Source organism: Poecile atricapillus, chromosome 3, assembly GCF_030490865.1.
Source record: "Poecile atricapillus isolate bPoeAtr1 chromosome 3, bPoeAtr1.hap1, whole genome shotgun sequence".
Lineage (NCBI taxonomy): Eukaryota > Metazoa > Chordata > Aves > Passeriformes > Paridae > Poecile > Poecile atricapillus.
This window is the reverse complement of record NC_081251.1, coordinates 108,068,931-108,092,494: the sequence shown is the minus strand read 5'-3', so window position 1 is coordinate 108,092,494 and position 23,564 is coordinate 108,068,931. Positions and strand designations below refer to the sequence as shown.

The 23,564-nt window shown below is 41.9% G+C and overlaps 1 protein-coding gene across 6 annotated transcripts in view; it reads right to left on the bottom strand.

Moving 5' to 3' along the window:
- The window catches only part of MEIS1 (Meis homeobox 1), a 108,616-nt gene that overhangs the window by 9,405 nt on the left and 75,647 nt on the right, over positions 1 to 23,564 (bottom strand). For all 6 annotated transcript variants that reach the window (XM_058834985.1, XM_058834984.1, XM_058834983.1 and 3 more), the window contains exon 9: positions 13,669 to 13,745. In XM_058834985.1, the coding sequence (XP_058690968.1) occupies positions 13,669 to 13,745 (77 nt within the window). The remainder of the gene's footprint in view (positions 1 to 13,668; positions 13,746 to 23,564) is intronic.

Here is a 23,564-nt window from a genome sequence, read left to right as displayed (position 1 = left end):
TCCTTGTTCTTTTCAGACACATGGGTTTGTGCCTTCTGCCATGTCCCAAAAAGCAAGAAAACCCCAGCAATTCCACCTGCATAACCCTACGGAGGAGGAGGAAGCTCTTCTTTTCTCCCATTTGCATTTTACTAGGATGTTTTCTCTTAGGCTTCTCGCCTGGGGTCTGCCTGCAGAGGTCACGGGCAGCCTCCCTGGTTGGTGCATCGCTGGTCCCACGGGTGAGCTCCAGCCGCAGCCCCGGGGATGCAGCAATCTGCCTCTGCACTCTGACCTTCAGCTTGGCCGCCCTCGCTGCCACGCACAAGTTTTGTTTCTTCTCAGCGAGAGGCTGCATGGCTGGTGATGACAAAAGACTTATTTTAGTTGGAAATTGGCTACAATAATAGCAGCCAGAGAGCAAGGATTTTCAGAGGGTCACCAAACCCTCCGAAAGGCACAGCTCGCTGAGGCTCAGGTTACAGCCCAAGTGACATTTTCTGCACAGATCTGTTCTTTCTCCCTTCCCCTTGTATTTCACTTCTGTTGAGTGAATAAAACAAGACCTTCCTCTGCTGTCACAAATTTCCAAAGTCACCTTTGCTCAAGAATCGACAGAGCGATTGTGGGGACTTCCAATTTGCAGTCTTTGAATGAAATTTTCCAGGACCAGCTGTCTGAAAGGAGATGCTGAGACTTCGCGCTCTATTGAATTTTTCTCTGCCCCCAGCCCTCTGAAATGAGGAGAGTTTCACACCATTACTGACTTCTGCTACTTGAAGTCACAGGCTGCTCCCTCTCAATATTGTCCCAAAGCGCTGCACGCCACAAGTCTGTGTTTGACTAGCAGAGCCAAGAAATTCCCGAAAATCTCTCTGCCTCATTTTCTCCTTGAGCTCCTTCTAGCAAACCAGGCGTAAGAAGAATGAGAAAGACCACATTACCTACAAACCCCAGTGCTAAAACCTCTCATGCCCCTCTGAAGAAAAACAGTATCCCTCTTGACAACAAACAAATCATCATTTTTCTAACAGATGCCAAAGTAAACGTAGCACTTCAAACTGGCAAATAATTCACTTGTAAAACCAGTTGCACTCTTTTCTGCATAGTGGGATCCTTCATTTATACAGCAGCAAAACAACATTCTCTATTCAGCACTTAATTCCTCAACGCTTAACAGGTTTATCTCTAATAAAACCAATTTAAATGGAAAGTGTGCTATAAACCATGATTATTACACTTCAGTAACTGCTTTATTCCTTATTTTAACATATTTTCATTTTTTTTCTCTGTGTTTGTTTTCCAAAGATTTTTAAAAGAGTCAGTTAAAGAAAAGAAAAAAACCATACCAACACAGAAATTATTTCACCGAATCCTTTCAAATGTTTTAAAAACAGCCTTGCAAATAGCAAGCTGCCTCTGTAATTATGAACTGAAAAAAATAACTGCAGACTTTCAAATGGTAATCACATCTCCCCATCCCTAAAATGAGAAATAAATGTTAAAAGAGTGCTTACTGCTGTTATTAGAAACTTCTGATCCTGAAGTCAGTTAGTGAGCTTAATGACCCGTAACTACCAGTCATTAGCAATCCATGCTCTCTGTACTCCCTTTATTTGTAAAGAAAAAAAAAAAAAAAAAATCCAAGACACTCAAGAAACTTTGTTCAATTTAAAGTCAAACCTTATGAAATCATGTTTGGCAACTTTTCTTGGTTTCTCCTCCTCCTCCTCCTCCGAACCAAAGACAGTTCAGGACTGCAATACATCATTTACAACACTAAATGGAGGTAGGGAGGGAAGAGAGTACAAGGGCTGCTCACCGCCCACTCCAGACACGTAATATTGGAATACACTCCAAATGCAGAGAGCCCATCCATCAGGAGCATCAGAAAGGTCTCCTGCAAGCTCTCCTCTTCCTCCCTCCTCTGCTGGCACAGCACCAGTGCCAGGGACCGTATATAGGGCTGAGGGGTGTTGCAAGACAATATTGGAGAGTGAATTAAATAAAATACTATGCAAAAACTAGTGATGAAAAACCACTAATTAGCTGACAAATTTGATGTAAAGCACTAATGAAAGCCATGTGTGGTTCTGCAATTAAGTTTTAAAAATAGCTTCTGACTTCAAGCATTACTATGTGACCCCACCAATGGATTCATGTTGTGCATTCAGAAAGTTGCTCTCAAGCAGGAGAGTGCTATCGAATCTCTCCCCAAGCCAAGTCTGCTAATGCAGAGAGCATATCGAGGGCAAAAATAGAAAGCAGAGATGAGATCAGGTATGTGCTCCTCGTAAGAGAGCTGGCTATGCCCTACATTTTGGCTGGCCCAGCACGCACCAGCTCTACCTTTGGCCACCTCCCCTTCTCCCCAGCCCTTAAACTTGGGAGTTTGGCAGCTGTTATAGTGCCTCACCACCCTCACAGGGAAGAATTTCTTCCTAATATCTAACCTAACCCTACCCTGTGTCAATTTAAAGCCACCCCTCCAGTACCTCTCCTCAGTACCAGCCCCATGGGACAAAGTGCAGACGTGGTGAGCAGTTGGGGTAGCAGTGAGCCTGGTGGTGGCCTGTCCTCTGGACACAGAAGGGATGCTTGGTGGCTTTCTGTTGAGCTGGGTCCCTCAAGCTTCTGGCCCTGCTTCTCCCTTGGCCCCAAACTCCCTTAGCCCCATCTCCCTGTAGGGCTCACAGCTGTGAGTCTTTCTAGAAGAAAGCTGAGCAGCAAACAATTCCCATCTTGCAAAATGTTGCCTGTTCCCCAGCAGGATGGAGCTAAGGCCTATTTCTATTTGTTTGGCTAGTTCTGAATGAAAATTATGGAAGGGAGGGATTTGCTGGGGAGGAGAGAAGAGCCAGAGAGCCTGGGGAAGGGCTCCCTGGAGATATGCATCCCTGCTCTGCCCATCTCCTGTGCTCCTCTACATCACAGGTGAGATGTTGTTGGCCTTTCTGGTATGCTCTCCTTCTCCTCCTCCTCCTCCCCTCCCTGCCATACATTCCCCTCAGAAAAGCTTAGCCAACATGGAACATTTCCAGTGAAAATCCAGATCCGGTATCCAGGCGTCTTTCCAATGATGCCAGGGAGTCAGAGCAGTGTTGCAGGTCTTGGCTGCACTGGGGAGAACTCTCAGCAACCTCATTCCCTGACACCACAATTCCCTCGGGGTGCAAAGCAGATGTAAACTCGCCCTCAGCAGCCAGATGATGTAAGGGGAAATCTTTACATGGCAAAGCGCCAGCGGAGCTGACCTCCCGTCTCTTCCCTGCTCCTAAATCCCAGCGCAGCTGTACTTTGCTGATCTCCATGTGCCACAATTAGCCTTTAAGGAATATGGCAAGGATTCATGTAGTAGAGCAGCACTAAGGCTGCTCTAACTCCTGCCTGGGACAGCACTGGCCCCCACAAAGCACTGTGGTTGGGTACACAACACGCTGGCAGACAAAATCTTGCCTCCCACAAAAACACTTGTAACAGAGGGTGTGCAGGCTCTCCGAGAGCTTTGACAGCAGCCCAGGCTGAGATGCACATCTCCCAGCTTGGTGTTTTTGCACAGCTTTGAGAAGGGTCTGAACATCACATTCCCATCTGATCCTTCAGGAGAGCTTCTCTGGACTCTGTAACTTGGGTCCTGATCTGGTGCACACCAGCAGTGCAACCCAGCAGCTTTTCTTCAACAGATCACGTCAAACCAACAAACTAAGCCACATTTGATGGCAGGGATTAAGCTGGGAATAGGTGAGAACTGATAATAAAATACTGTCTATTTCTTTGAAAACATTCCTCCCTATTTCAGCAATTTAATGTCCTCTATCTACTCAGCATAACCTCTTTTTTAGAGGAATGTAGAGCTTGTGAGAAGAGCTTGCGTGATCTCTGAACTTTTTCATGTCATACAAGTGTTCTAAACACAGGGGGTCCACCTTGAGGTCTGAGGTTTTTCCATACATCAGATTGTGAGCCTTGTCCAAACAGCGTTTTCTCTGTTTTTCCCCACTCCACATACAGCACAGAGAGCTGGAAGCCATGCCTTGTCCTCTGGCCCAAGCAGAAGAAGAGAGCTGCTTCTTTAAACCACATCTGGCTGCTGGTTTAAATATGTTCCCACTCACTGGAGGGTGTGAGAAAGGACCTGTCCATGCTCCTGCCTGAATCCCTTCATCCTCCTCATCCCCAAAAGGCAATGAAGGACTATGGAGTAACTCCACACTGCACAGCAGCTCCTGCAGCCTGCAGGAAAAGGAGAAGCAAGCCCAGGGTGTCCAAACCAAAACTCTTGACAAGTGTCTTTGGGAGAAAACACTCTCAGGGTCCCCAGAGAGAAAATATACTGAAGTCCTATATGGGACCTGTGTTTTGCACTTGAAATTGGCTTTGACATTATTCTGCTCTATAGCCCAAGACACTGGTTTGGGGTGTTGAGGGAAGATTTATTCCTGTGGTTGTGTCTTCCCCACCACAATCAAGACAACAAATATAGGCACATTGATGTGTTTTGTGTGATGTGGGCACCTGAAAAACTGGTTTGAATTCTTTTTTCCTTTTTTTTCCTCTCCCCAGAAACCACAAAAGATACAACTCTGAATCACAGCCGACCTGAAAAACAACCCCACACTTCTGAACAAACTCCCCGTGCCCCAAGACATTCCACTTCAAAACATTGTTTTCTAACCACTACTAATAGCCTACTTTGTAATCTACTTTATCTAAACATAATTTCCCATTAAGTGAAGTGATTCATTTTGCTTATAATCCTACTACTGACAGCATTATATTCAGGGCAGAAGAAAAGACACCCTCGGAAAACAACACCAACAAAACACACAGAGGGAACACAGAGGAATGTCAAAGATTAAAAGAATTTGTGAGACCAGGGGACAGAGAAAGCTTATGGATCAACCCCCAGATGGTACAAACCACCTTTATAACTCAGGTGGGAAGTCAGACATCTCTGAAATAAATCTGAATTCAAAAGCAGCTATTGGTACCGAGCTTTATCCTTAGCCAAAAAAGATACAAGGACTACAGTGCCTGGACAAGGGAAAAAAAATAACCCATGAAACTGTTACATGACCTAGATTTCATTGAACAACTGTGGAAGCAATTTTTTTTCAGCATCTGCTGCCACTTCCTTTATTTTTGAAAAGTCAAAGAAAAGGCAGGATCCTGGTTGGTGCTAAGGCTGGTGTAGCCAGCCATGCATCACTTACACCAAAATCATTCCAGGGTAGGCAGGGCAAAACACACACCCTCAAAAACACATGCCCCTCTGGCTGTGTCTACTTTTTGAGAAGAGAAAATTGATCTAACTAAGAAAAAGGCAACATTCTCCCCGTTTTTACTATTTCAGGCTGAGTTTTGAAGCAGGCAGTTTGTTTTACACAGGTGCAGCCTGGAGCAAGCGTCTGATTTAAGTGTGAGAGAGGGTCTCTGAGGGCACCCTTCTCCCTCCACGTGTTGGTGTTTCAGTTTGTGATGGTTAATCACTCTACACCAATCTCAGCAACTGTTGACATAAAATAGGTGGAGATCAGGTCTGTGCAAGCACAAAATACCAGAAAGGCAAACTATATGTAAACACACTTCAGATAGCTAAGACAAAAATAGACCAAAGCCTGACTTGCAAAGCAATGACAAGCCATTACTCTCCCCTTCTGTCTTTTTTTTTTTTCTTCATATATTGAGGGCATGCAATTTTTGTTTAATATATATCAAGGATATCGCTGGTACTAAAAAGAAACCAAGACCTGAGAACTGTATTTACAGAGACAGTGCAAAGCTCTCCCTTTGCAAAGCCTCCTTCCAATGCAGCATTTCCACAACACAATCGTGTCCTCAATGGGCATTTTTTCAAAGCCCAACTCTTATTTTGAGATGGTTCACTCCTGAATCTCAGTATTTTTAAATAAGAAGAAGCAAGCAAAGCATTCTGACCCCTACCCTAATCCTGCAGAGAGCAAAGCTAGAGCAGGAGAGGAGAAAAGAACAAGTGGTAAATGTTTGCATGGTACTATTTCATCTTATTTCCCTGGCACCTGACATCACATTTGTTACAGAACATTAATGCACCAACTGAAAAAAATGTTTGTTGAGTACAAGACCACCCCAGAAGAAGGAAAAGAGGTTTTTGCTTGTCTGCATATTAACCTTTTGCTAGTCAGGACTACTGGCAGGTAAATTCTGTTTGCACTGTCTGATGCTCTGCAGTGGGAACCAACCTTACTTCCTCAAAAAAGAATCTGTGTGACTGAAACAATACCAGGTTTTGGGTTTTTTTTTTTGCTCAGTGCTCAGGGTGTCACTAATTAGTCTGTTAGGTTGGACAAAATTATTTCACATTTGCTTTTGAAATAAACAGTGTTTCCTTTGCTGGTTTTTGCCAGTCTGAATCCAGGGGCTGTCAGACCATGGGTTTGAAACATCTTTCCTTGGTGCTCCTGAGTGGGATGTCCCATGTTTTGGGACAGTTTTGGGGGTGTGGAGACTGACAAGACTGGACTGAAGAAGAAACCCAGGGTCTATTAGGTCTCCATCTGTTGTTCCATCTGAAGTTCTGGAGACCAAGGGGAGCATTTCCCCAAGAAAACTCTTTGCTCATCTCCTCTGAGCACCTAACCCCTTTGGAAAAACACTCATGGCAAAACCATGCCACTACTCCTTAAATGGACTGACCAAACCCAAACCCCACATGTTTGAAACACTGTGCTGTACTTTTAAATGGCTTTACTGAACTAAAAAAGGAAATTCCAGCCTAAAATCCGGTGATCCGACAGTACCTGATGGCTTTACATTCGCAGCTCTTCCCCCTGTAAGCTATTTGCTCAGCTTTTCTAATAATACTTGGACTGCCTGGCAGCTCTCCAGGGCTGTCTAAGGCAATATGCAAGCTAAACATTATTTTTTCATCTGATTTCAATATTTTCTTATGAGTAACTATACAGGATTTTACCTAGTGAGTATTCCTGATTGCTGTAATTTAAGAACAGAGAAATAGACTACAGATGTAATATTATTATTACGATTGCCATTCAAGGTGAAAGGCATAACAATTAGCTAAGACTTAGTGAAAACATAAATGCAAAAATCTGCTTGAAAAATCCGGCACATGGTACGTTTAGAACAGCTAATTTACCGCACACATTCTGAGCTGCTCAAACGATGCAACAATTCACCCAGCAAGATACTTTTAAAAATAGTTTTCTTGGTGTTTTGAGGGGGTTTTCTTGGAGGGGGATGATTTTCATACAGCAAACACCTACTGTCTAATTCTTTCCATTATCAAACAATATTTATTTGTCAAACCCAAAACATATATTCTTTCTTATTCCCTGTTTTTTCCTGCTTTTGCATGTATTCCCATTAATGAAACAGTGTTTAAATAACAACTATACATATTCTAGAATCACACAGAGGAGAAAAGTACATTTTCTCCAAAATCTGAAGGTTAAGCTCATATTGCTGAAGTTGAGAGAATAATTTGTAAATGTTTTAACATTTACAAGTAAATAAGTACTTGCATTTACTGTATCTGATTACTGAGAAAAGTATTTGTTATGTTCTTACACAGATTCAAATTGCATCTTGACCTTTTCTCGTTTAATCTGTTTACTGCAACAAAAGCAGTAATAGATACATCTGAAAATAAGCAGATATTTTATTCTCCGAGGACTAAAAACCCCTGCGTGCGATGTGCTTGGCAAACCGAGTATCTTCCCTATTTATTGTAATCTACAATTTGGTAGGCAACAGGGGTGAAAATCCAACCCTGCATATAAGACCAGCACCTGCTTTTGCTATGCTCCCTCCCTGCTGGCCTCCTCCCCCACTTACACCCTAAAAATAGTGCTTAAGTGGGACTAAAGTGGTGCGCTGGTCATGTGCTGGCCTTTTGCTCAGGGCGAATATCACCCTCAGTGAAGGAATTGAGCAAAGATGATGTCTACACTAAATGCCCAGCCTCAGGAAGGAGCTGTTCCATCCCCTCCAGGGATCTGGAATGGGGCTAAACACATGGGAAACACCAGACAAGGTTATCAGCTGGATTTGGGGGTGTTTGGGTGTGCTTCAGATGCACCAAACCCCTGGTATTGGTATGATATAAAAACTGCAGAGGGGAAAGAGGGGCCTGGGACTGCTTCCCCAAAAAGTGGAGAGTTGTGCAGCCACTCCTCTTTCCCCTGCCCCTTTGTGGAGGGGCAGGCAGGGGCTTTCTGCATCTGCCCCATCTGCACCTGGTCCCATCTGCACGTCTCCATCTGCATCTCCCAGTCTGCATTCCCCCATCTGTTCCATCCATAACGCCACCATCTGCAAGCCAGGACGAGCAGATGGAAAGGACACCCTTCCCAGTGGTGCTCCCCATTCATTGCTGGGTTCTGAGGAGCACTTCCCCGTGAGAAGTGCAGGATCCTCCTGTCCCCACCACACCACCCTGCCTGCCCATGCCATGGCAAAGCGCTTCCTCCCCTGCCCCACGCAACTACTGCAGCAAAGCTCTGCCACTAGTCTTACCCACAAGAAAAGAAATGGAGGCAGAGGAAATTTCCTGCTGGGGGAGAGTTGTGAGGGGACTAAAAGAGTAATAAATTATCTCTGTGTGTCTATGCTGTGAGCTGGCTGTGCTACACACAGTAAGGTGGTCAGGTGCTCCTATCCCAAGTCCATCTCTGATTTTCCACACTTATCTTTGTGCTGGTCTTGGAGCCTTTCTGAAATGTCTTTCTTACAAGGTTTCCGTAAAATCCACTCCATCTGACTCCAAGAATAAGATTAGGGAAATTTTTCTATTATATTATTTGATATTTTTTTCCAATATGTTTGGTCAGGGTTTGTTTCGAGTTTTTTTGCAAGCCTAGGAAATTATATATAAAACTGACATTTAAAGAAGCCAAGAACATAAAATCAAGAAATCAGGAGTTAGGACACTGTATTACTAGAGTTGCTTGAACCCTAGTCTTTAATGTACTTCATTACAGCTCAGTCACCAGCTCATGCTACCATTTTTTCATGGGGCTCAATGCCTCAAGCATCCCAATGACAATTATGTCTGTTATAAGAACAGGCCAGGGCATTATAAAATTAAAAAAATCTATTTCTACAGGTAATAAACTTTGACAAAGTTGAATGACTAAGGCAGGAAGAAAAGCAAACCAGTCCTGGTTCATACAGCCAAATGCTGCACTGGAGAAGAGGATTCAGCTCTGCTGCTTCCTTGGACTGATTGAGAGCTACTGGGCAAATCACTGAACCCAGAACTTCCACCATAAGCTACTGATTTCTCACTTCTGCATACCCAACAGGGGGCATTGGCAATGTAAGACACCAAAGCACTCAAAACTCAGTTTCCACGAAACATGAAGTTTCAATGATTGTTGGACCCAAAATGTGAAAAAATTGCTGTAATTCTGAGTCACCTCACAGTACCAGATCAACCCAAAACTTGTGACTGTTCTGGACTTGGACCTCTACGAGCCTCACCTCTTCCCCTATAAACCAGGATAACACTTTTCTTTCTCTTTGCAGGGTAACTGTAAAAATACCATGCAGACCCACCACCTTGTATGCATATATACACATGTGGAGGTCAGGGAAGGACTTGGGTATTACAGCAGTAAGTGCCATAGGAAAGCCCAGCAGTAATTATTAATTCCATCTTCAAGCAGGGTTTGAATGCAGCTCAACAAACGAAGCACGGAAGAATGAGGGCAAGATAAAATATTGACTAGCTGCTCCAGCATTGTCTGGGCTGTGCCCTACATAGCACAAGGGTATTTGGAAAAAGCAGAATGCAAACACCTAATAAAGGCTGGAGCTTTAAGGATTTGAATTCTCAATTTTTTATTTTTTTTTGGATCATTTTGATGCAGTTGGATGCAACACTATTTAGAGAGACAGTCACGTACAGACATGCACATATAGGGAGGTTATATAGGCACATTATTCTACAAGTATACAAACATCCATCTGTGTGCACCAAGACTTTTCTAAAACATAAACAAGCATCTGACACCTAATGCAGCCCTTGATTAGAACTGCTCTCTCTTCTTCATAGACTACTGCCAGTAATTATTTACCATTAGCACTTAATGGGAAGGGATTCAGCTGGGATGTAGTAAACAAGAAAACCATATAGATTGTTCAATATAGCCTGACTGGCTCTCACAGCTGAGGTAGGAAGTGATTGGATCACACCTGGATATTTCAATTCATTGTTTTTATCACCTGGGAAAAGCACCTTATTAACCTGTACCTGTCCAGGTCTCCACTGTGTCCATACAGGCATCATACAAGTGCCCCTTCTTGTTCACATTACTGTGCTTGGAACCCTAAACTGCTGTGGGGTTAAACAACTGACATGACAGAGACCTGAAGGGTTCATCTGGACTAAAGGCATTTGGACTCTGCTCTCTTCCTACCTTCCACAGATTTATTTTTATTTTGCAACAGGGTAAGGGCTCCCTCTCCCCTCAACAGAAACATCTGACTGAGGCAAAAAGATGGTCCTGGAAGGCAATGCTGGTGATTCACAGGCGAAGTTGTCATGTGGGGGGGAAAAAAAAAAAGGGAAAAATCCACTCTGTGGATTATTTCATTACTTTAAAAAAAAAATAATAAAACAACCCAATGAAAAGGGTCACGGTAAAGGGACTGTGGTATTTTTAAAGACATGTGCCCTTTCACGGATATATTATCTGGCACATTTCACATCATCATCCCATTCCTGTGACTCCTCCACCATCAACAGGGGTTATGTGCATCAGCCTGGGGAGTCCCCACACCAGGGCAGTCCATATGTGAAAATCAACAATTTTTTCATTACGGCAGAGAACTGAAGTATGCAACCAGCACATACTGAAAAGGCATTCAAAATATGACAAAAAAATCTGTTTAAATGCTCTCAATTTGCAGAAAACAAATGCTCTCTTCACTGACTGGTCTGTGGCAAACTTCTAATTCCAGCCAGAAAATCCAGCATTCCCAGTCCGGGCTAACGACCATGCTACCAGACATGAGTTTATGTTTTTCATGCACATTTCATGTATTCCCACATGCTGTGTTGCTGCCAATAATTTATGACTGATCTGCACCCAGCCTGCCCTTCAGCATTTTATTTAATCTCTGCAACAGTGATTTACAATGACTCATCATTAATACAAAAATGTACATGTGTGTTAACAAGTTTGGAAGAATCTAAGGAGGAAGGCAAATTTTTTTGTGAGTTGTGGCTGAATGACTTATGAGCCTGCTTAAGAAAGGCACAACTAACCAGAAATTGTATGTTAGCTCTTCCCTGCAGCAAAACATTTAGGTAGGAAGAGTTTCTTCTGCACATTGCCTTAGAAGAAAAGGGATCCAGCAAAATGTTTGAGAAGGTTGCTCCATAGCCCCCAGGATTTGGGAGGGGATGAGTAGCTCACTGGTCACTCATGGCTGGGTGCTCCCTGTGCAAGCAAGGGTTTCACAGTCTCCTTGCTCCTTAGCTTTACAAAAAGCAGGGCCTGGATTGCCATATTTTGGCATCTCTGCCCACCACCTGTGATTTAAGAAAGCCCCACTGCCTCTATAGCGTTAAATCCTTGTGCCTCGGGGGAGAGAAGGGGAATTGTCTCAATAATTTATACAATTGTAACACCAGAGCAGAATTACTGAACTAGCTCAAGCAGAGGAAGTCTGCCCTACATCCACAAGACTTCAGTTATAATGTATTTTGACCTCCTTTTTTTTTTTTTCTTGCACATAAGGAACTTATAAGAACACACCTGTCACAAAACCAAAGTGAAAACTCCTCGTATTCAAGGAGAGATGGGTACTGAAAAACACCCTTGAAAAAAAACAAAAAGAAAACCTGCTGAAGGTCACTCTGCAGAAATTCCACCAGTTTTAGCTGAATCCATCCTACATTCATCATCTTGAAAAATTTCTTTTGAGGGACCATCCCAAACTGATGCATTTGTCCATGTTGAATCCCGCATTCCCAGACCCCGCAGAAGCAACACACCCATTCTCCACCCCATCCTTAAACGAGACCCTGATGAGTGAGATAGCTTCTCAGTGGGCCAAAGCAACCATTGTTAAACTGAAGGACAGCCATATAAATCAGGGTAACACCTGGATGAAGGCTGGAGGATGTAAAGTTGAAGCAAACACTAATTTTTTTCTGGCTGAGCCAAAACACCGTGAGTTAGACCACCTTAGAACACATAAATGTTATGTTTTGTGCCTTTTATTCCTCCATTTTAAAGTAAGTATGTCGGAAGCATACTTCATATACACTAAGTATTTGGTATTTTCCTTTATTCAGCATCTTAAAGGGCTTCAAAAAATTGATCTCCCAGGGCTGCTGTGGGGTCACAGAAATTGATAACCCTTACAAGCTATGCTTATGTGAGCCCGCCTGCGTCTCCCAGATAGTGCACTTTGTAAATTAATCCTCCAAAGGCAAATATATTGTAAGTAGCTTGTTATCTCTAAAGTACTAAATTGAAGAATACATGGGATTATATTGACAGAAATTACATTTTCTGTAATGGGGTTTAATATATCTGAAATCTCTCCCATAGGCTCCTACGCTCTCTAAGAGAGGAGGGTTTGTTAATGTAGGTGCAATGGACATCAAGACCAAATTTATTCACTAAAATGGATTAGGCCATGTAATCAGAGCTTCAGTAATATTAATCTCTGACACTTATTGAACAGGAAAGAAAAAAAAAAGAAACAACTTTTGTCTGCAAACTGGCATTCCTCCCTCCCTTTTCCCCAGCAGGCTTGCTGTTTGCCTTGGCCATTTTCTGGGTATTACTTCAAAGAGGATAAGGTTTCCCATCATAAACACTAATCTAAAAATATTAGGACAATTAATTAGATACACTTAGTTTTACAAGGTATTAGATTGCAACACACTTCAAGTATGACACTTGTTCTGGGATAGTGGGAGGAACCCACATTTTGATACAGTATCAAAGGGTAATAAATCAAACTTTCTTTTAAAGAGGTTTGCTGCTGTATGATGCTTAAATTACGAGAAATTTTCAGTGGTTGCCTTCAGCACACCCTGAACAGTTAGCAACCCAAAATCCACTGCAGAAACAGCACAGATCCCAATTTCCTTCAAACAAATCCCTACCATAACAGAGCAAGGGCTCCACCAACCCTGAGCTGGAGCAAATAAATAAAATTGCTCCATACTGTAGTTCAGCAGCAAAGAACCAGATTGTCCTCAAAGTCTGTTCATAAACTGGATTTTGAAAACAAACTGATAAGGAGATACAAGGATGTCAGTCAAAAATAAAAAACCCTCTAACTAAACTGTAAAAAGCATGACAGCAGCCCCAATCAACAATATGCTCAGCAGAAATGGGACCAATTGTCCCTTTTATGTCCCCAACATCTGAACCTCTTCCAAGACCAATGTTCTGCAAATGGATGTGCCTTCCTATTGAAGAACAGATATCCTCAGCCAGAAAGAGGACTGGTATCAAATGTGAATACACTGGGATCTGCCTCAATGAAATACAGTAGCAAACCTCAAACTTTCTACACCTGAAACTGCTCACTTGGTTATATCCCTTTTGTACCAATAAACTGTTGGAGAAGGGAACAACAAGGGCAAGGTGTGTCCCCAAAATCACAAAGGAATAGCCAGAGGGTGCCAGTGGCCATATAGAAACACCAAGGAAAATTACTTACCAGTTGTTCACTTGAAGTATAGTGAGCCCTGTGTCTTGTGCCAACTGCTTTTTCTGCTCTTCTGAAGGGTAAGGGTGCTATAAGACACCAAAATAAATACAAACATTTAAAACAATGTGCTTTTTTGTCCTACTTTTTAATTTAAATTAAAAAAAAAAAAAAACAACAAACCAAACCAAAACAGAAGCGTGACATCTATTACTGAAAGGTGAAAATGCTGAGGTGTGTCACTCTTTTATAATTATTAATGGGCTACTACATCACTTAATTAATGGCAGTAAAAGACAAGCCAATTATAAAGATTAGTGAAGTGGAGAAATAACTGCTTAGGATACTGACAGTACCTTGATACTTGAGAAGGATATTTGTTGCATTAGCTGAAAATTTTTTGTAGTTGTCTCAAATGACTGATTAGAGTCAAAGAATCTATCTTTTTTCCTCTTTTTTCAGTTTTTAACAGAACAATAAAGAATGTGATAAAGCACTTCTCTGTAAAATTAAAACACACTGATGTTTTCTGAGATAGTGAAGACAAAACTTGCCAGTGCCCCAAAATAATTTGCAAATAAGATCAGCATCCTGAACATAAACAAATGCTTGTGTTTTGAACACAGGCCAACCCAAGGTCAACAATCAGCACATTTTTGCCTGACATTAGCATAGCTGTGCTGCGCTAATCCTAAGAGACAGAAAATAAATACTCCTTTAATTGAAGATAATGTTATAATTCAATCATAAGTTTCTTGTGAGAACTTGATTTGCTTTCTCAGAAAATTCGCTTCTGCATGAATACAGATTGCTTAATAAATCAACAGCAAAAACCACAACCAAGTCTGAAATGTAGAAATATCATTTCTGTCCTTCCCATCTATGCAAAAATGTCAATGCCCCAAAAGGAAATGGCCAAATACTGCAAATGTAATGGTATCAAGGAAAAAGTCCTGTTTGGAGGAACTGGTTCAGCTCCTAACCTGGATGCCTGAGTCTCAGTATATATCTGATTCAAACCTGGACTGCTGCAAGGTGCTTAATAGCATTTCAATAAAGATCATTTGATATAAATGATTAGTCCTATCCCAACACCATTTAGCAGTTGATTGTCACAAAGCATTTACTGTTACACATTCATCCCCTTTTTCCCCCCAATTATTCCCTTATTCTCTGCATGTATTCTTCAGTGTAATATTACATGAGACATAAACTGAAACCTTGTAAAGCATAAGAATTTAAAACCTCATAAAATTCCACAATCTTACTGGTATTATAGCTACTTAGCAGTTTTTACATATTCTTGTAAACAGCATAGTCTGACTTCTCGTGGCTTTGTTACGTGCAAGTATAACCTCACATTACCAAACAGGGATTTTTGTTGTAACTCCACCAACTTCTCCTAACTCAACACATCCATTTCAAAGCCCACTGCCATGGCCACCAGCTCCATAAGAGACTTTTTATCTTTTTTCACCCAAAAATGTTGAGGAATTTTCAATTCTTTTAAAAGTACAGTTCTCTTGACAGGAAGCCCACAGATGACCTGCACACCTGTAAACCATCCCATTTATTTTCTGCCTGAAACAGCTCCAGAATTGTAAAGTGAAAAACAGAGGGAAGGGGGTTTGACTTCTTTTTTATGGAAAATTTGCATTTTACACCTGCAAAAACACAGCATGTATTTTACCTGCCTTCTACACACATTCATCCACAACAGTCATACTTATGTCCATCTATCTGAACACAACGTTTTTCTTCTTCTCAACCAAAAAAACCCCTCCAAACCCTACAGAGATGATTTGTAACATTTTCATCTTCACAGCTTACTTCTCATTTCATTACTTTGCTATCAAGCGAGGACAGAATTATTCTTTTTTTTTTTCCTATTTTGCTTTGCCACCTTACATGTGATCTAATTTTAAGTAATTGAACAAACTGTGTCTAATTTCATGCAGCAAGCAATAATTACTAGACAGCCTCTAGCTATTGGAATTGAGAAGTCTGTCTCCATTAAGCAATTTTCAATTGTTCTGGATTTTTTTTTTTTTAAATAGACAAGACTGGATAAAATTAGCCATCAGAATAATATTGTCACTGTAAAAATAATTGCTTTAAAAGTCCCAAACTACAAATTCCTCAAATTGTGGTATGTCTAAGGTCATCTGATTATATATTTTTTTTCATATCCTAGTACAGCATAAACTTTTAATTTCATGATAAATCTGTAATTGCCATAATCACATGACAGCCTGGGATTTCACACAGCTAATCCCTCTTAGCTGAAGGGTCACAATGCGGCAGGCTTTTAAACTACGATTCCGTGTGGTTTAAAGTAATCTTAAACACTAAGCAACATTATTATATAAGCTTTCTGTGGATCATAGTTCCTTTGTAGGCTAAAAATAAAATAAAATAATAGAAATGACAAAGAATCAGCGTGCCACAGGCTAGGTTGCTATAAAAACATTCAAAGCCTTGTTGCATTCCCACCCACAGGGCTTGGAAGGCCTGTGCTACGGGCAAAGGCAGACATCACATTGCAACAGAGAGAAAGAGGGAAACACTGACAACTGCCATTTTATGAAGAAATAATAGGAAATTCAGTCAAAACTGTTGATGTTGGTCTTTGCTCCACCTACAGAAGAATGACCAGTGTCTTCAGAAAACTTTCTAATGGCTGTTCGAAGGAATATAGACAAATGCACATAGATATGGAAATATATATTGGTGTGCATAGATTATATTTGCATGAATATGTATAAAACATATCTTAGTCAAATGGTTAAGTTTAAGGTAGTCTTGCGAGGAGGGTAAAGTCAGATTTGATCCTTATGGGTCCCTTCCAACTTGAGATAGTCTATAATTTTACTAAATATATAAATAATACAGGAAAGAATAACTAGAAAAAACTGCAGTGACTCCAGCTGACAAGTCCACCTATCACTCAGGATCACTTTGGGATATCAAGGCAAACTGTTCAATAAACAGTGACTTGAGACCTTTACTTTGTTGTGTACATTAGCTCCTACCATTATCTCTTAAAAGCTTAATTATTTGCAAACAATTGATCAAGATGGGAATTGGAGAAAAGAGACACCGGACCACCGGGAGAGCTGCAATGCATTAGGAGAGCAAACAAAATTACCTTTAGGTCTTATAATCAGAATTAACGATTGGGACCTTATGCAGGGCAGCATGAGAAGCTGTAACACTCATGCTGGACTGTTTTCCATTTGATCTGCATTAACACCTCGAGTGAAAGCCATAAAACGGTGATTACAGATGGGAAGGCTGACCCTCCTTCCCAGAACCAGCCCAGCTTGTGTATACTGGAAGACTGCAGACAGGCTCTCTTGCCAAGGCCAGAGGAAAAAGGGTAAATCCAAGGGGAAAAGCAAGTAGGAAGCGGTCAGGTTAAAAACAAACAGACAAAAAAAAAAAACCAACAAAAACAAAAAAAAAAGGGCATTTAAAGAAATAAGGCTGACAACAGATAAGGGCTCGGAATCTGGCTCTGGTATTTTCTGATCAAGCCTGCTGCTGCTACAGAGCTATAGAGCAGCATCCACTGAATGATATGAGACCTTGTGCTTTTCCCTTTCCATAAATCCAGCACTGAAATGTGGATTGTTTGGCACCATTAATGTGTTTTTGAGGCTCTGTGGTATTACTTTTAATAATGACTTAGTACAGAAAGTGATTGCTTAATAACACCATCAAAGTCTGCATGCAAATGAAAATTATCCCTGGGGGATTTGCCCAGGGTAATATGAACAGTTAAGGAACATTTGAAAAGGTAAAAATAACTATGCAAAATATGAGTCAGAGCAGTCATTTTAGCAGTAACAAAGAAATCAAAGTGACAGAGAGAAAAATTTAACTTTCCATCATATTTTCTCATCACTGTTTTATGAATGGTATTTAGAGAGCAGTGGTCTTAATAAAAGCCCATTTTTTAATGCAGTTTGAGAGCATTTTTAGCAAAACAATTAGATTTTTTTTTTTTTATCACCTTTGACTACAGATGGTGGGTAAAGTCTCCATTAGGTACAGATGGAAAGCATCCAAGGCTGTCTCTTAATGCTACACCTTGTCCAAATGTACTCCTTTCCTCAAATTTTCCACCCCAGGCAGCAAACGCTGGATGCCAGGGCAGCGACAGACTTTATCTTATCTGTAACCCGGCATCAAGAGCACTCCCTCCCCTCCTCCTCTGCGACAGCAGTGCATCATAATGCTGCCAGAAAAATGGGAAAATAATCCTGCCCTGCTCACCCCCCAGATTACCAATTCCTCACGGCACCGAAGCGGCTCAACACCGGGGCTGCCCACCAGCTCTACTACGGCAGCGAGGCAGAAGCAATCCCCAAGAGAAAGGCTGCATGCTCTGTTTGGAGGAGGCTGTGGCAACCCTCCAGCGTTGCCCTTATCGTGGCAGTGTCGGGAGAAGCATTTCGGAAGCCCTTTTATCCCCTTCCTCCAGCCCTCTGCCTCCCTCAGAGCTCAGCACCAAGGTGAGATGACCTTGAGCTAAACTCTGGTAAGTGATGAAGAGAAGTCACCCCCTTAAAATTTTTGCCCCAGGAGTGCTTATTAACTGTTTTCTAACATCAAAATAATAATAAAAAAAAATTAAAAAAAATCCCAACACTGTGATTTTCTTGTTTCTGAAGAGAAACCCAGCCTAACTCAGTATCCAGAATAGAGCCCAAGGATCAGCCCTGCAGCGACAAACTGTACATTGACTTAATGCTGAACTCTAAATTCTTGCTTTACCCAAACTTGTCCAGGGTTAGCTAAGGTGGCAGCACAGCCATTTGGGTCTCTCCCCTTTTCCCAAGTTCCTTCTGGTTTGCATTTGATCTGTTTACATTAATGATCAAGTTGATCTACAAGAAATTACTATTTTTTTTTTAATATACATAATGCTTTCCTATTGTCTCTCAGCTTTATGAATTAGTTTTACTGTTGCAGTGAATGCTTTTTTTGTCTCCTGACTGCACATTATCAAAGGGACACTTTGTGCCTTCCATTTGCATTACAAAAGCAGTGCATGGTGTAGTCTAAGAACAGAGCTTGAATTTATAGCAGTTGAGTCCTAGATCCTCACACGTTCTGGCCTCCTAAAGAATAATGGGGGTTTCTGCACTCAGAAAGTAGCCAAAAAATGGTTGGATCACTATCCATAAAGTCATAAGACTGCAACCTCCTTTCTTCATCAGCCACCGGCATGTTGAGAGGGAGTGAAAAAGAGAACGTGTGGAGCCCCCTTGCCTATTTTGCAGGCTGCCTGAATAGGTTTATAGACCATCCCTGTGACCTGCTTTATATTCAGGCAAGGCTGTAAAAAGTTGCCAAGTTGAGGTGACCTGGTAGGGAGGGGGGAGAAGAAAAAAGTTCAACTCGGAAGCTGCAAACTCGATCCTGTTTATCCCATGGGATTGGATTGCACATTGGAGGAAATACTAAAACACTGAGAAGGAAGTTGTTTTATTAGAAATGCATCTCTGAGGCTGGGAGGGAAAAAAAAGCCTGTGCAAAGTTTGCACAGTCTTTTCCTTGGCTGAGAGTAGTGAGTCAGCCTGATAATGCTATTGAAGTGTGAGCTGGCTTTGGCATTTCAAGCTCCTCGTTGCTTTTTCAGCACAGCAAGAAAACATAGTCCATATGACACGGTCATGCTGCAGACAAAGCCAGCTTTTTCCTCTTTCAAAAGAAAATATTTCCTCAACTTATTGTAATAGTTTAATATCCCCGCAGTAAGGGCTTTTTTGTAACGTAACTGTTAATAAATCCTGGTGCTGCCAGAGTTATTGAACTGCAAACGATGAACACAAAATCAACAGATGAGCTTGGGCTTCTAAAGTCAAAAAAGCATCAAAATAGGAAGTGTGACTAGATGCTGCATCACTTTGACTCGCCTGTATCCCTGTGGCAAGGCCAATAAGCTGCTGCTTTGGGCTTTTGCATCAGCCCATTCCTGTGAGATGGGCTCTGAGACACTGCCTATTGTTGCCCTTACAAAAAAAGGGTTTGCAGGCTGCTTTGGCAACCCTGCCAAAAAATAAAAGGTGAGGAAAGGAGGCAGAACCTGACTCTCCTAAGGCAAATGCAGGGTGTAAAACACAGAGCCAATAACCCAGAAATTTTAAAATCTGAACGTGTGTTCACAGCCAACCTGATTAAACAGGGGCTAGGGTGGTTTTGCAGGCAGAGGCGGGGAGGAGACATTTCCTTTGTGGGGGTTTACAAGGAGGGAAAAGAAGTACTGGCAACAGCGACCCTTTTTAATGAAGAAGTTATGCTGGGGGAAAAAAAAAAAAAGCTTCTCCTTTTTTCCCATTTGCCCTTTTGTAAATAATTTTCTTGCAAGAGTTGTCTGTGAACAAGTTTTGGCACTCACTAACATAAATATCCTTTCCAAGGCTGATGGAGAGACATGGTATGGCTTGGGATGCGCTGCCAATACTTCTCTGGTGGCCCCATCAAATTACTCATAATGTGAGCACTCATTAAGGAAAAAAAGTTCAGATCATCCCTTGCACAGGATATTACAGAAGTCAGAAAATGGAAAAACCTTTTAACTCATCTAATCCATCTCCTGGCTGCTACAATATTATTCCTTCCATACCATATATTATTACCCACCGCCTTTTCCAGTTGAGCTTTAGCTAGTCCAAGCAATGGTGCTTCTGCTATTTCCTTTTGGAGACACTCTGATAGACCTCAGTGTCTGGAGTTTACTCTGGCTCCTACTGGTTTTCAGTTCAAGCTGAGTCTATGCAGACACTCCCACACCATACCCGGGTAATTGAGTGGAGCTTTTCCCATGCTAAACATTCCTTTGGTGCCTGTATGTATGTGCACACAGAAACACACACACACAGCCTGCACATACACATCAACTTTAATACACTTAAGAAGGGATTTTTTACTCTAGGATCAAGACTGTTTGCGCTAATATGGCGTGGGTGATGCGCTTTTACATCCTCAGCCATTTTTCTTTATTATTGTTATTAATTATTGTTTTCCTTTCACAGCCTAAAACTAACCAAGGACAGGGAAATTAAAAGAAAAATTGCATCCAAAAGATGAGTGAAATTCTCTTCAGTGAAGCACACAGCCAAAAACTATGAAACACTACAGCCAAGTGACACCAAAGGAGCTGAGGAAATGCATCATCTGACTGCAACCACCTCAGAGCTAAAATTCACAGCCTTGAAACCCAGCTTTTCAGTTAAGCCAACATCTTTATCAGGCAGCTGTGAAAAGGCAGGAAGGCAAACCCCAGCCTTCCCTAGGTGAGCAGCTTTTGGGAAGGAAGAAAAAATAGTACCGGCACGCCAAAGGAAATCCCGACTACCTGATAACTCCGTAAAAGCACTGCTGTTGTTTTTAGAGCCAGCCTAAGACAGATTAGCCCAGGTAAATATCTTCTAACCAGAAGCCTTTTCTCAGCAATAAGTCACTGTCCTTATCTACCTCAAATGACTTTCTAAACAGGTGGGCTCGGAAATAACTCCACAATCTCTGGGAAACTCCAGTGCCAGCAGTTGTAATCCCAGAGAGTTAAGCCGAAAGCTTTTATTTGTGCTTTTTCCTCTTTTTCCCAGGCTGTCTTCAGTACATTGGGAGCTCCCTCTGTAAGTGAGGGATAAAAAGACTTCCCTACACCTCCATCCCCTACTCTACACACCTGTGTGATCAGGTTGATGGAGGGCTGCTGTATTCAGCCAGATCCCTACTATGGACCTCAGGCTTTGGGCTGGAGCAGGAGCTTTAAGGAGGTTTCCCAAAGTGGTGCCACCCTTAAGGAGCAGCCACCAAGCAAACCGGGAAGTCTCCTGCCTGAACTCCTTTTTTTCATGGAGGGACCAAGCCATCATATGAAGAGAGTTCAAGGCAACCAACACATTGAGGTGCCAATGGTTCAACACCAAGATGAGGGGGGCCACATTCTATTTTACATTTTCTATTTGAAAACAAAACAAACAAAAAAGAAAACTACCACCGAGGAAGGAAATGAAAAGATAAAGCTGCTATTTTGCAATGCTGCTTTGTTGGCATGGAAAGTCCTTGAACAGATGCCCTGTCCACCATTAAATATTCACAACATATCCTTGTAAAAGAAAAAAGACCACTCAACTTATAAGCAAAATCACAATGTGTTCTTCATGAAAAAGAAAAAAAAAAAAAAAAAAGAGAAAGATGCATTTAAAGATCTTTAAAAAAAAAATAAAGAAGGAGGGAAAAGAAAAAACAACAACAACAAAAAAAAACAAGCCGGGAAAACACCGCTGCTCTCTGAAGAAGCAGAGACTCTTGGAAGTAGTGCGCATTCTCTGGCGTTAATTTTCCCACTTAAATTACAGTGATGCTGTAGCCTCATCTCATTAGAGATCATTGTCCCCAGTAGACAGTTGTGTTTATGGGGGATTCTTGCTGTTCCACACCTGCTGCTCAGGTTGCTACGTGATAAAGCCTGCATACAAACAGCAGTCTTGAGGTTGCTGGACTGCAACTGATGAGCCCAGGCTAATTCAGGGGTGATTATGTAGTTTACTGGACCACTAAACCTCTTTAAGCTTGTAATTACTGCCTATTTGAGTAAAGAACATTGAAAAGCAATTCACTGCATCATGCCTGCCACAGCTGGAAGCAGGCTGCCAGCAGTCTGCGGGGACATTAAAATCTACAGGGACTGGGATTCGAGCTGTGCTCGTAGGCACTGACGGCGGCACAGCCAAGTGCGTTCACATTCCAGCTCACCTTTTCTGACCAGGCCTGCTATTAAAGGTGCAATGAAAACTATAGAAAAGCAATAAAGATGACAAATAACGGGACATAATTGAAAGAACTGCATTTTAATGACTCTCCCCCTCTTCCCTCTCCCCTTATATTGGCTAAAAAAAATTAAGCCTTTTTGTCATGACAAGAGAAGGGAAAGAAAAGGCCTTTTGCAAAAGGGGAAGTGCATGTGTTTCTGTTTTGAAGTTGGGGGTTTCCCTCATGAGTCAAAGGTTTAGAAAGAGTTAGTTTATTTGTAAAGTGAATGCACAGTAAGTCCTTTTATGTATTTGGCAGAAATGATAATGCAGTGGCATCTTAATCCCTGAATCTTCATTAAATCCCCTCACTGAGCCTTCATGAAACCCTCCAAGAGAATCCCAGCCCTAAACCACCACTCAGAAAAAGAACTCCAGCCCATGCAGCATCACAGCAGTCCTTACTATCAAGACAAGATTGTGGGTTTCTTTTAATAATAAATAAATAAATACCTCTCTGATTCTATTTGCCTTTTGAGTTCTGACCCAGTCTAACCCTCCTTTTCAAGTCTGCCCCTGCAGCTCTCAATGAGGAGGAAGCTATTAAAAAGGGCACCTTGTTTTTTTTGCATTATTAGCAGTTTTGGGAACAGAGTCCAGGGGAAGAAGAGCAGATCAAATGGGACCTATGACACAGGCAGAAAGGTTGGTAATAGGTATTTTTACAAGTGAGTAAACAAAGGTCTGGAGAGGATTGCTCCAGCAGAGCCGGAGAACAGCACTGGCAAAACCAGAGGGATGTCACCACTGAGCCCCAGCAGAGCTTGGCATCGCTGGGAGCTCCCTGCAGCTGAAAAGCCAGGTCCTCAGAGCCCTCCCATCCTCCAGCCACCCCACAACTATCCCTGCTATGAGACTGCCGTGTGTGAGGTCCAGCAATGGGCCTAACGAGCTGCCCGATTAACTAACTGCATGAAATGGGCTTTAAAGCCTCCTAGGACATTTGGAGATGCAGAATTCATCAGTGTCATTTCCCTGCCCAGCTAATAACTGCCAAAGCTGCCTGGGAGGATGGGGTGTGGGAAAAGGCAAAAATAAACAAGCAAAATAAAATAAACCATTGCTATTGATACAATTAAC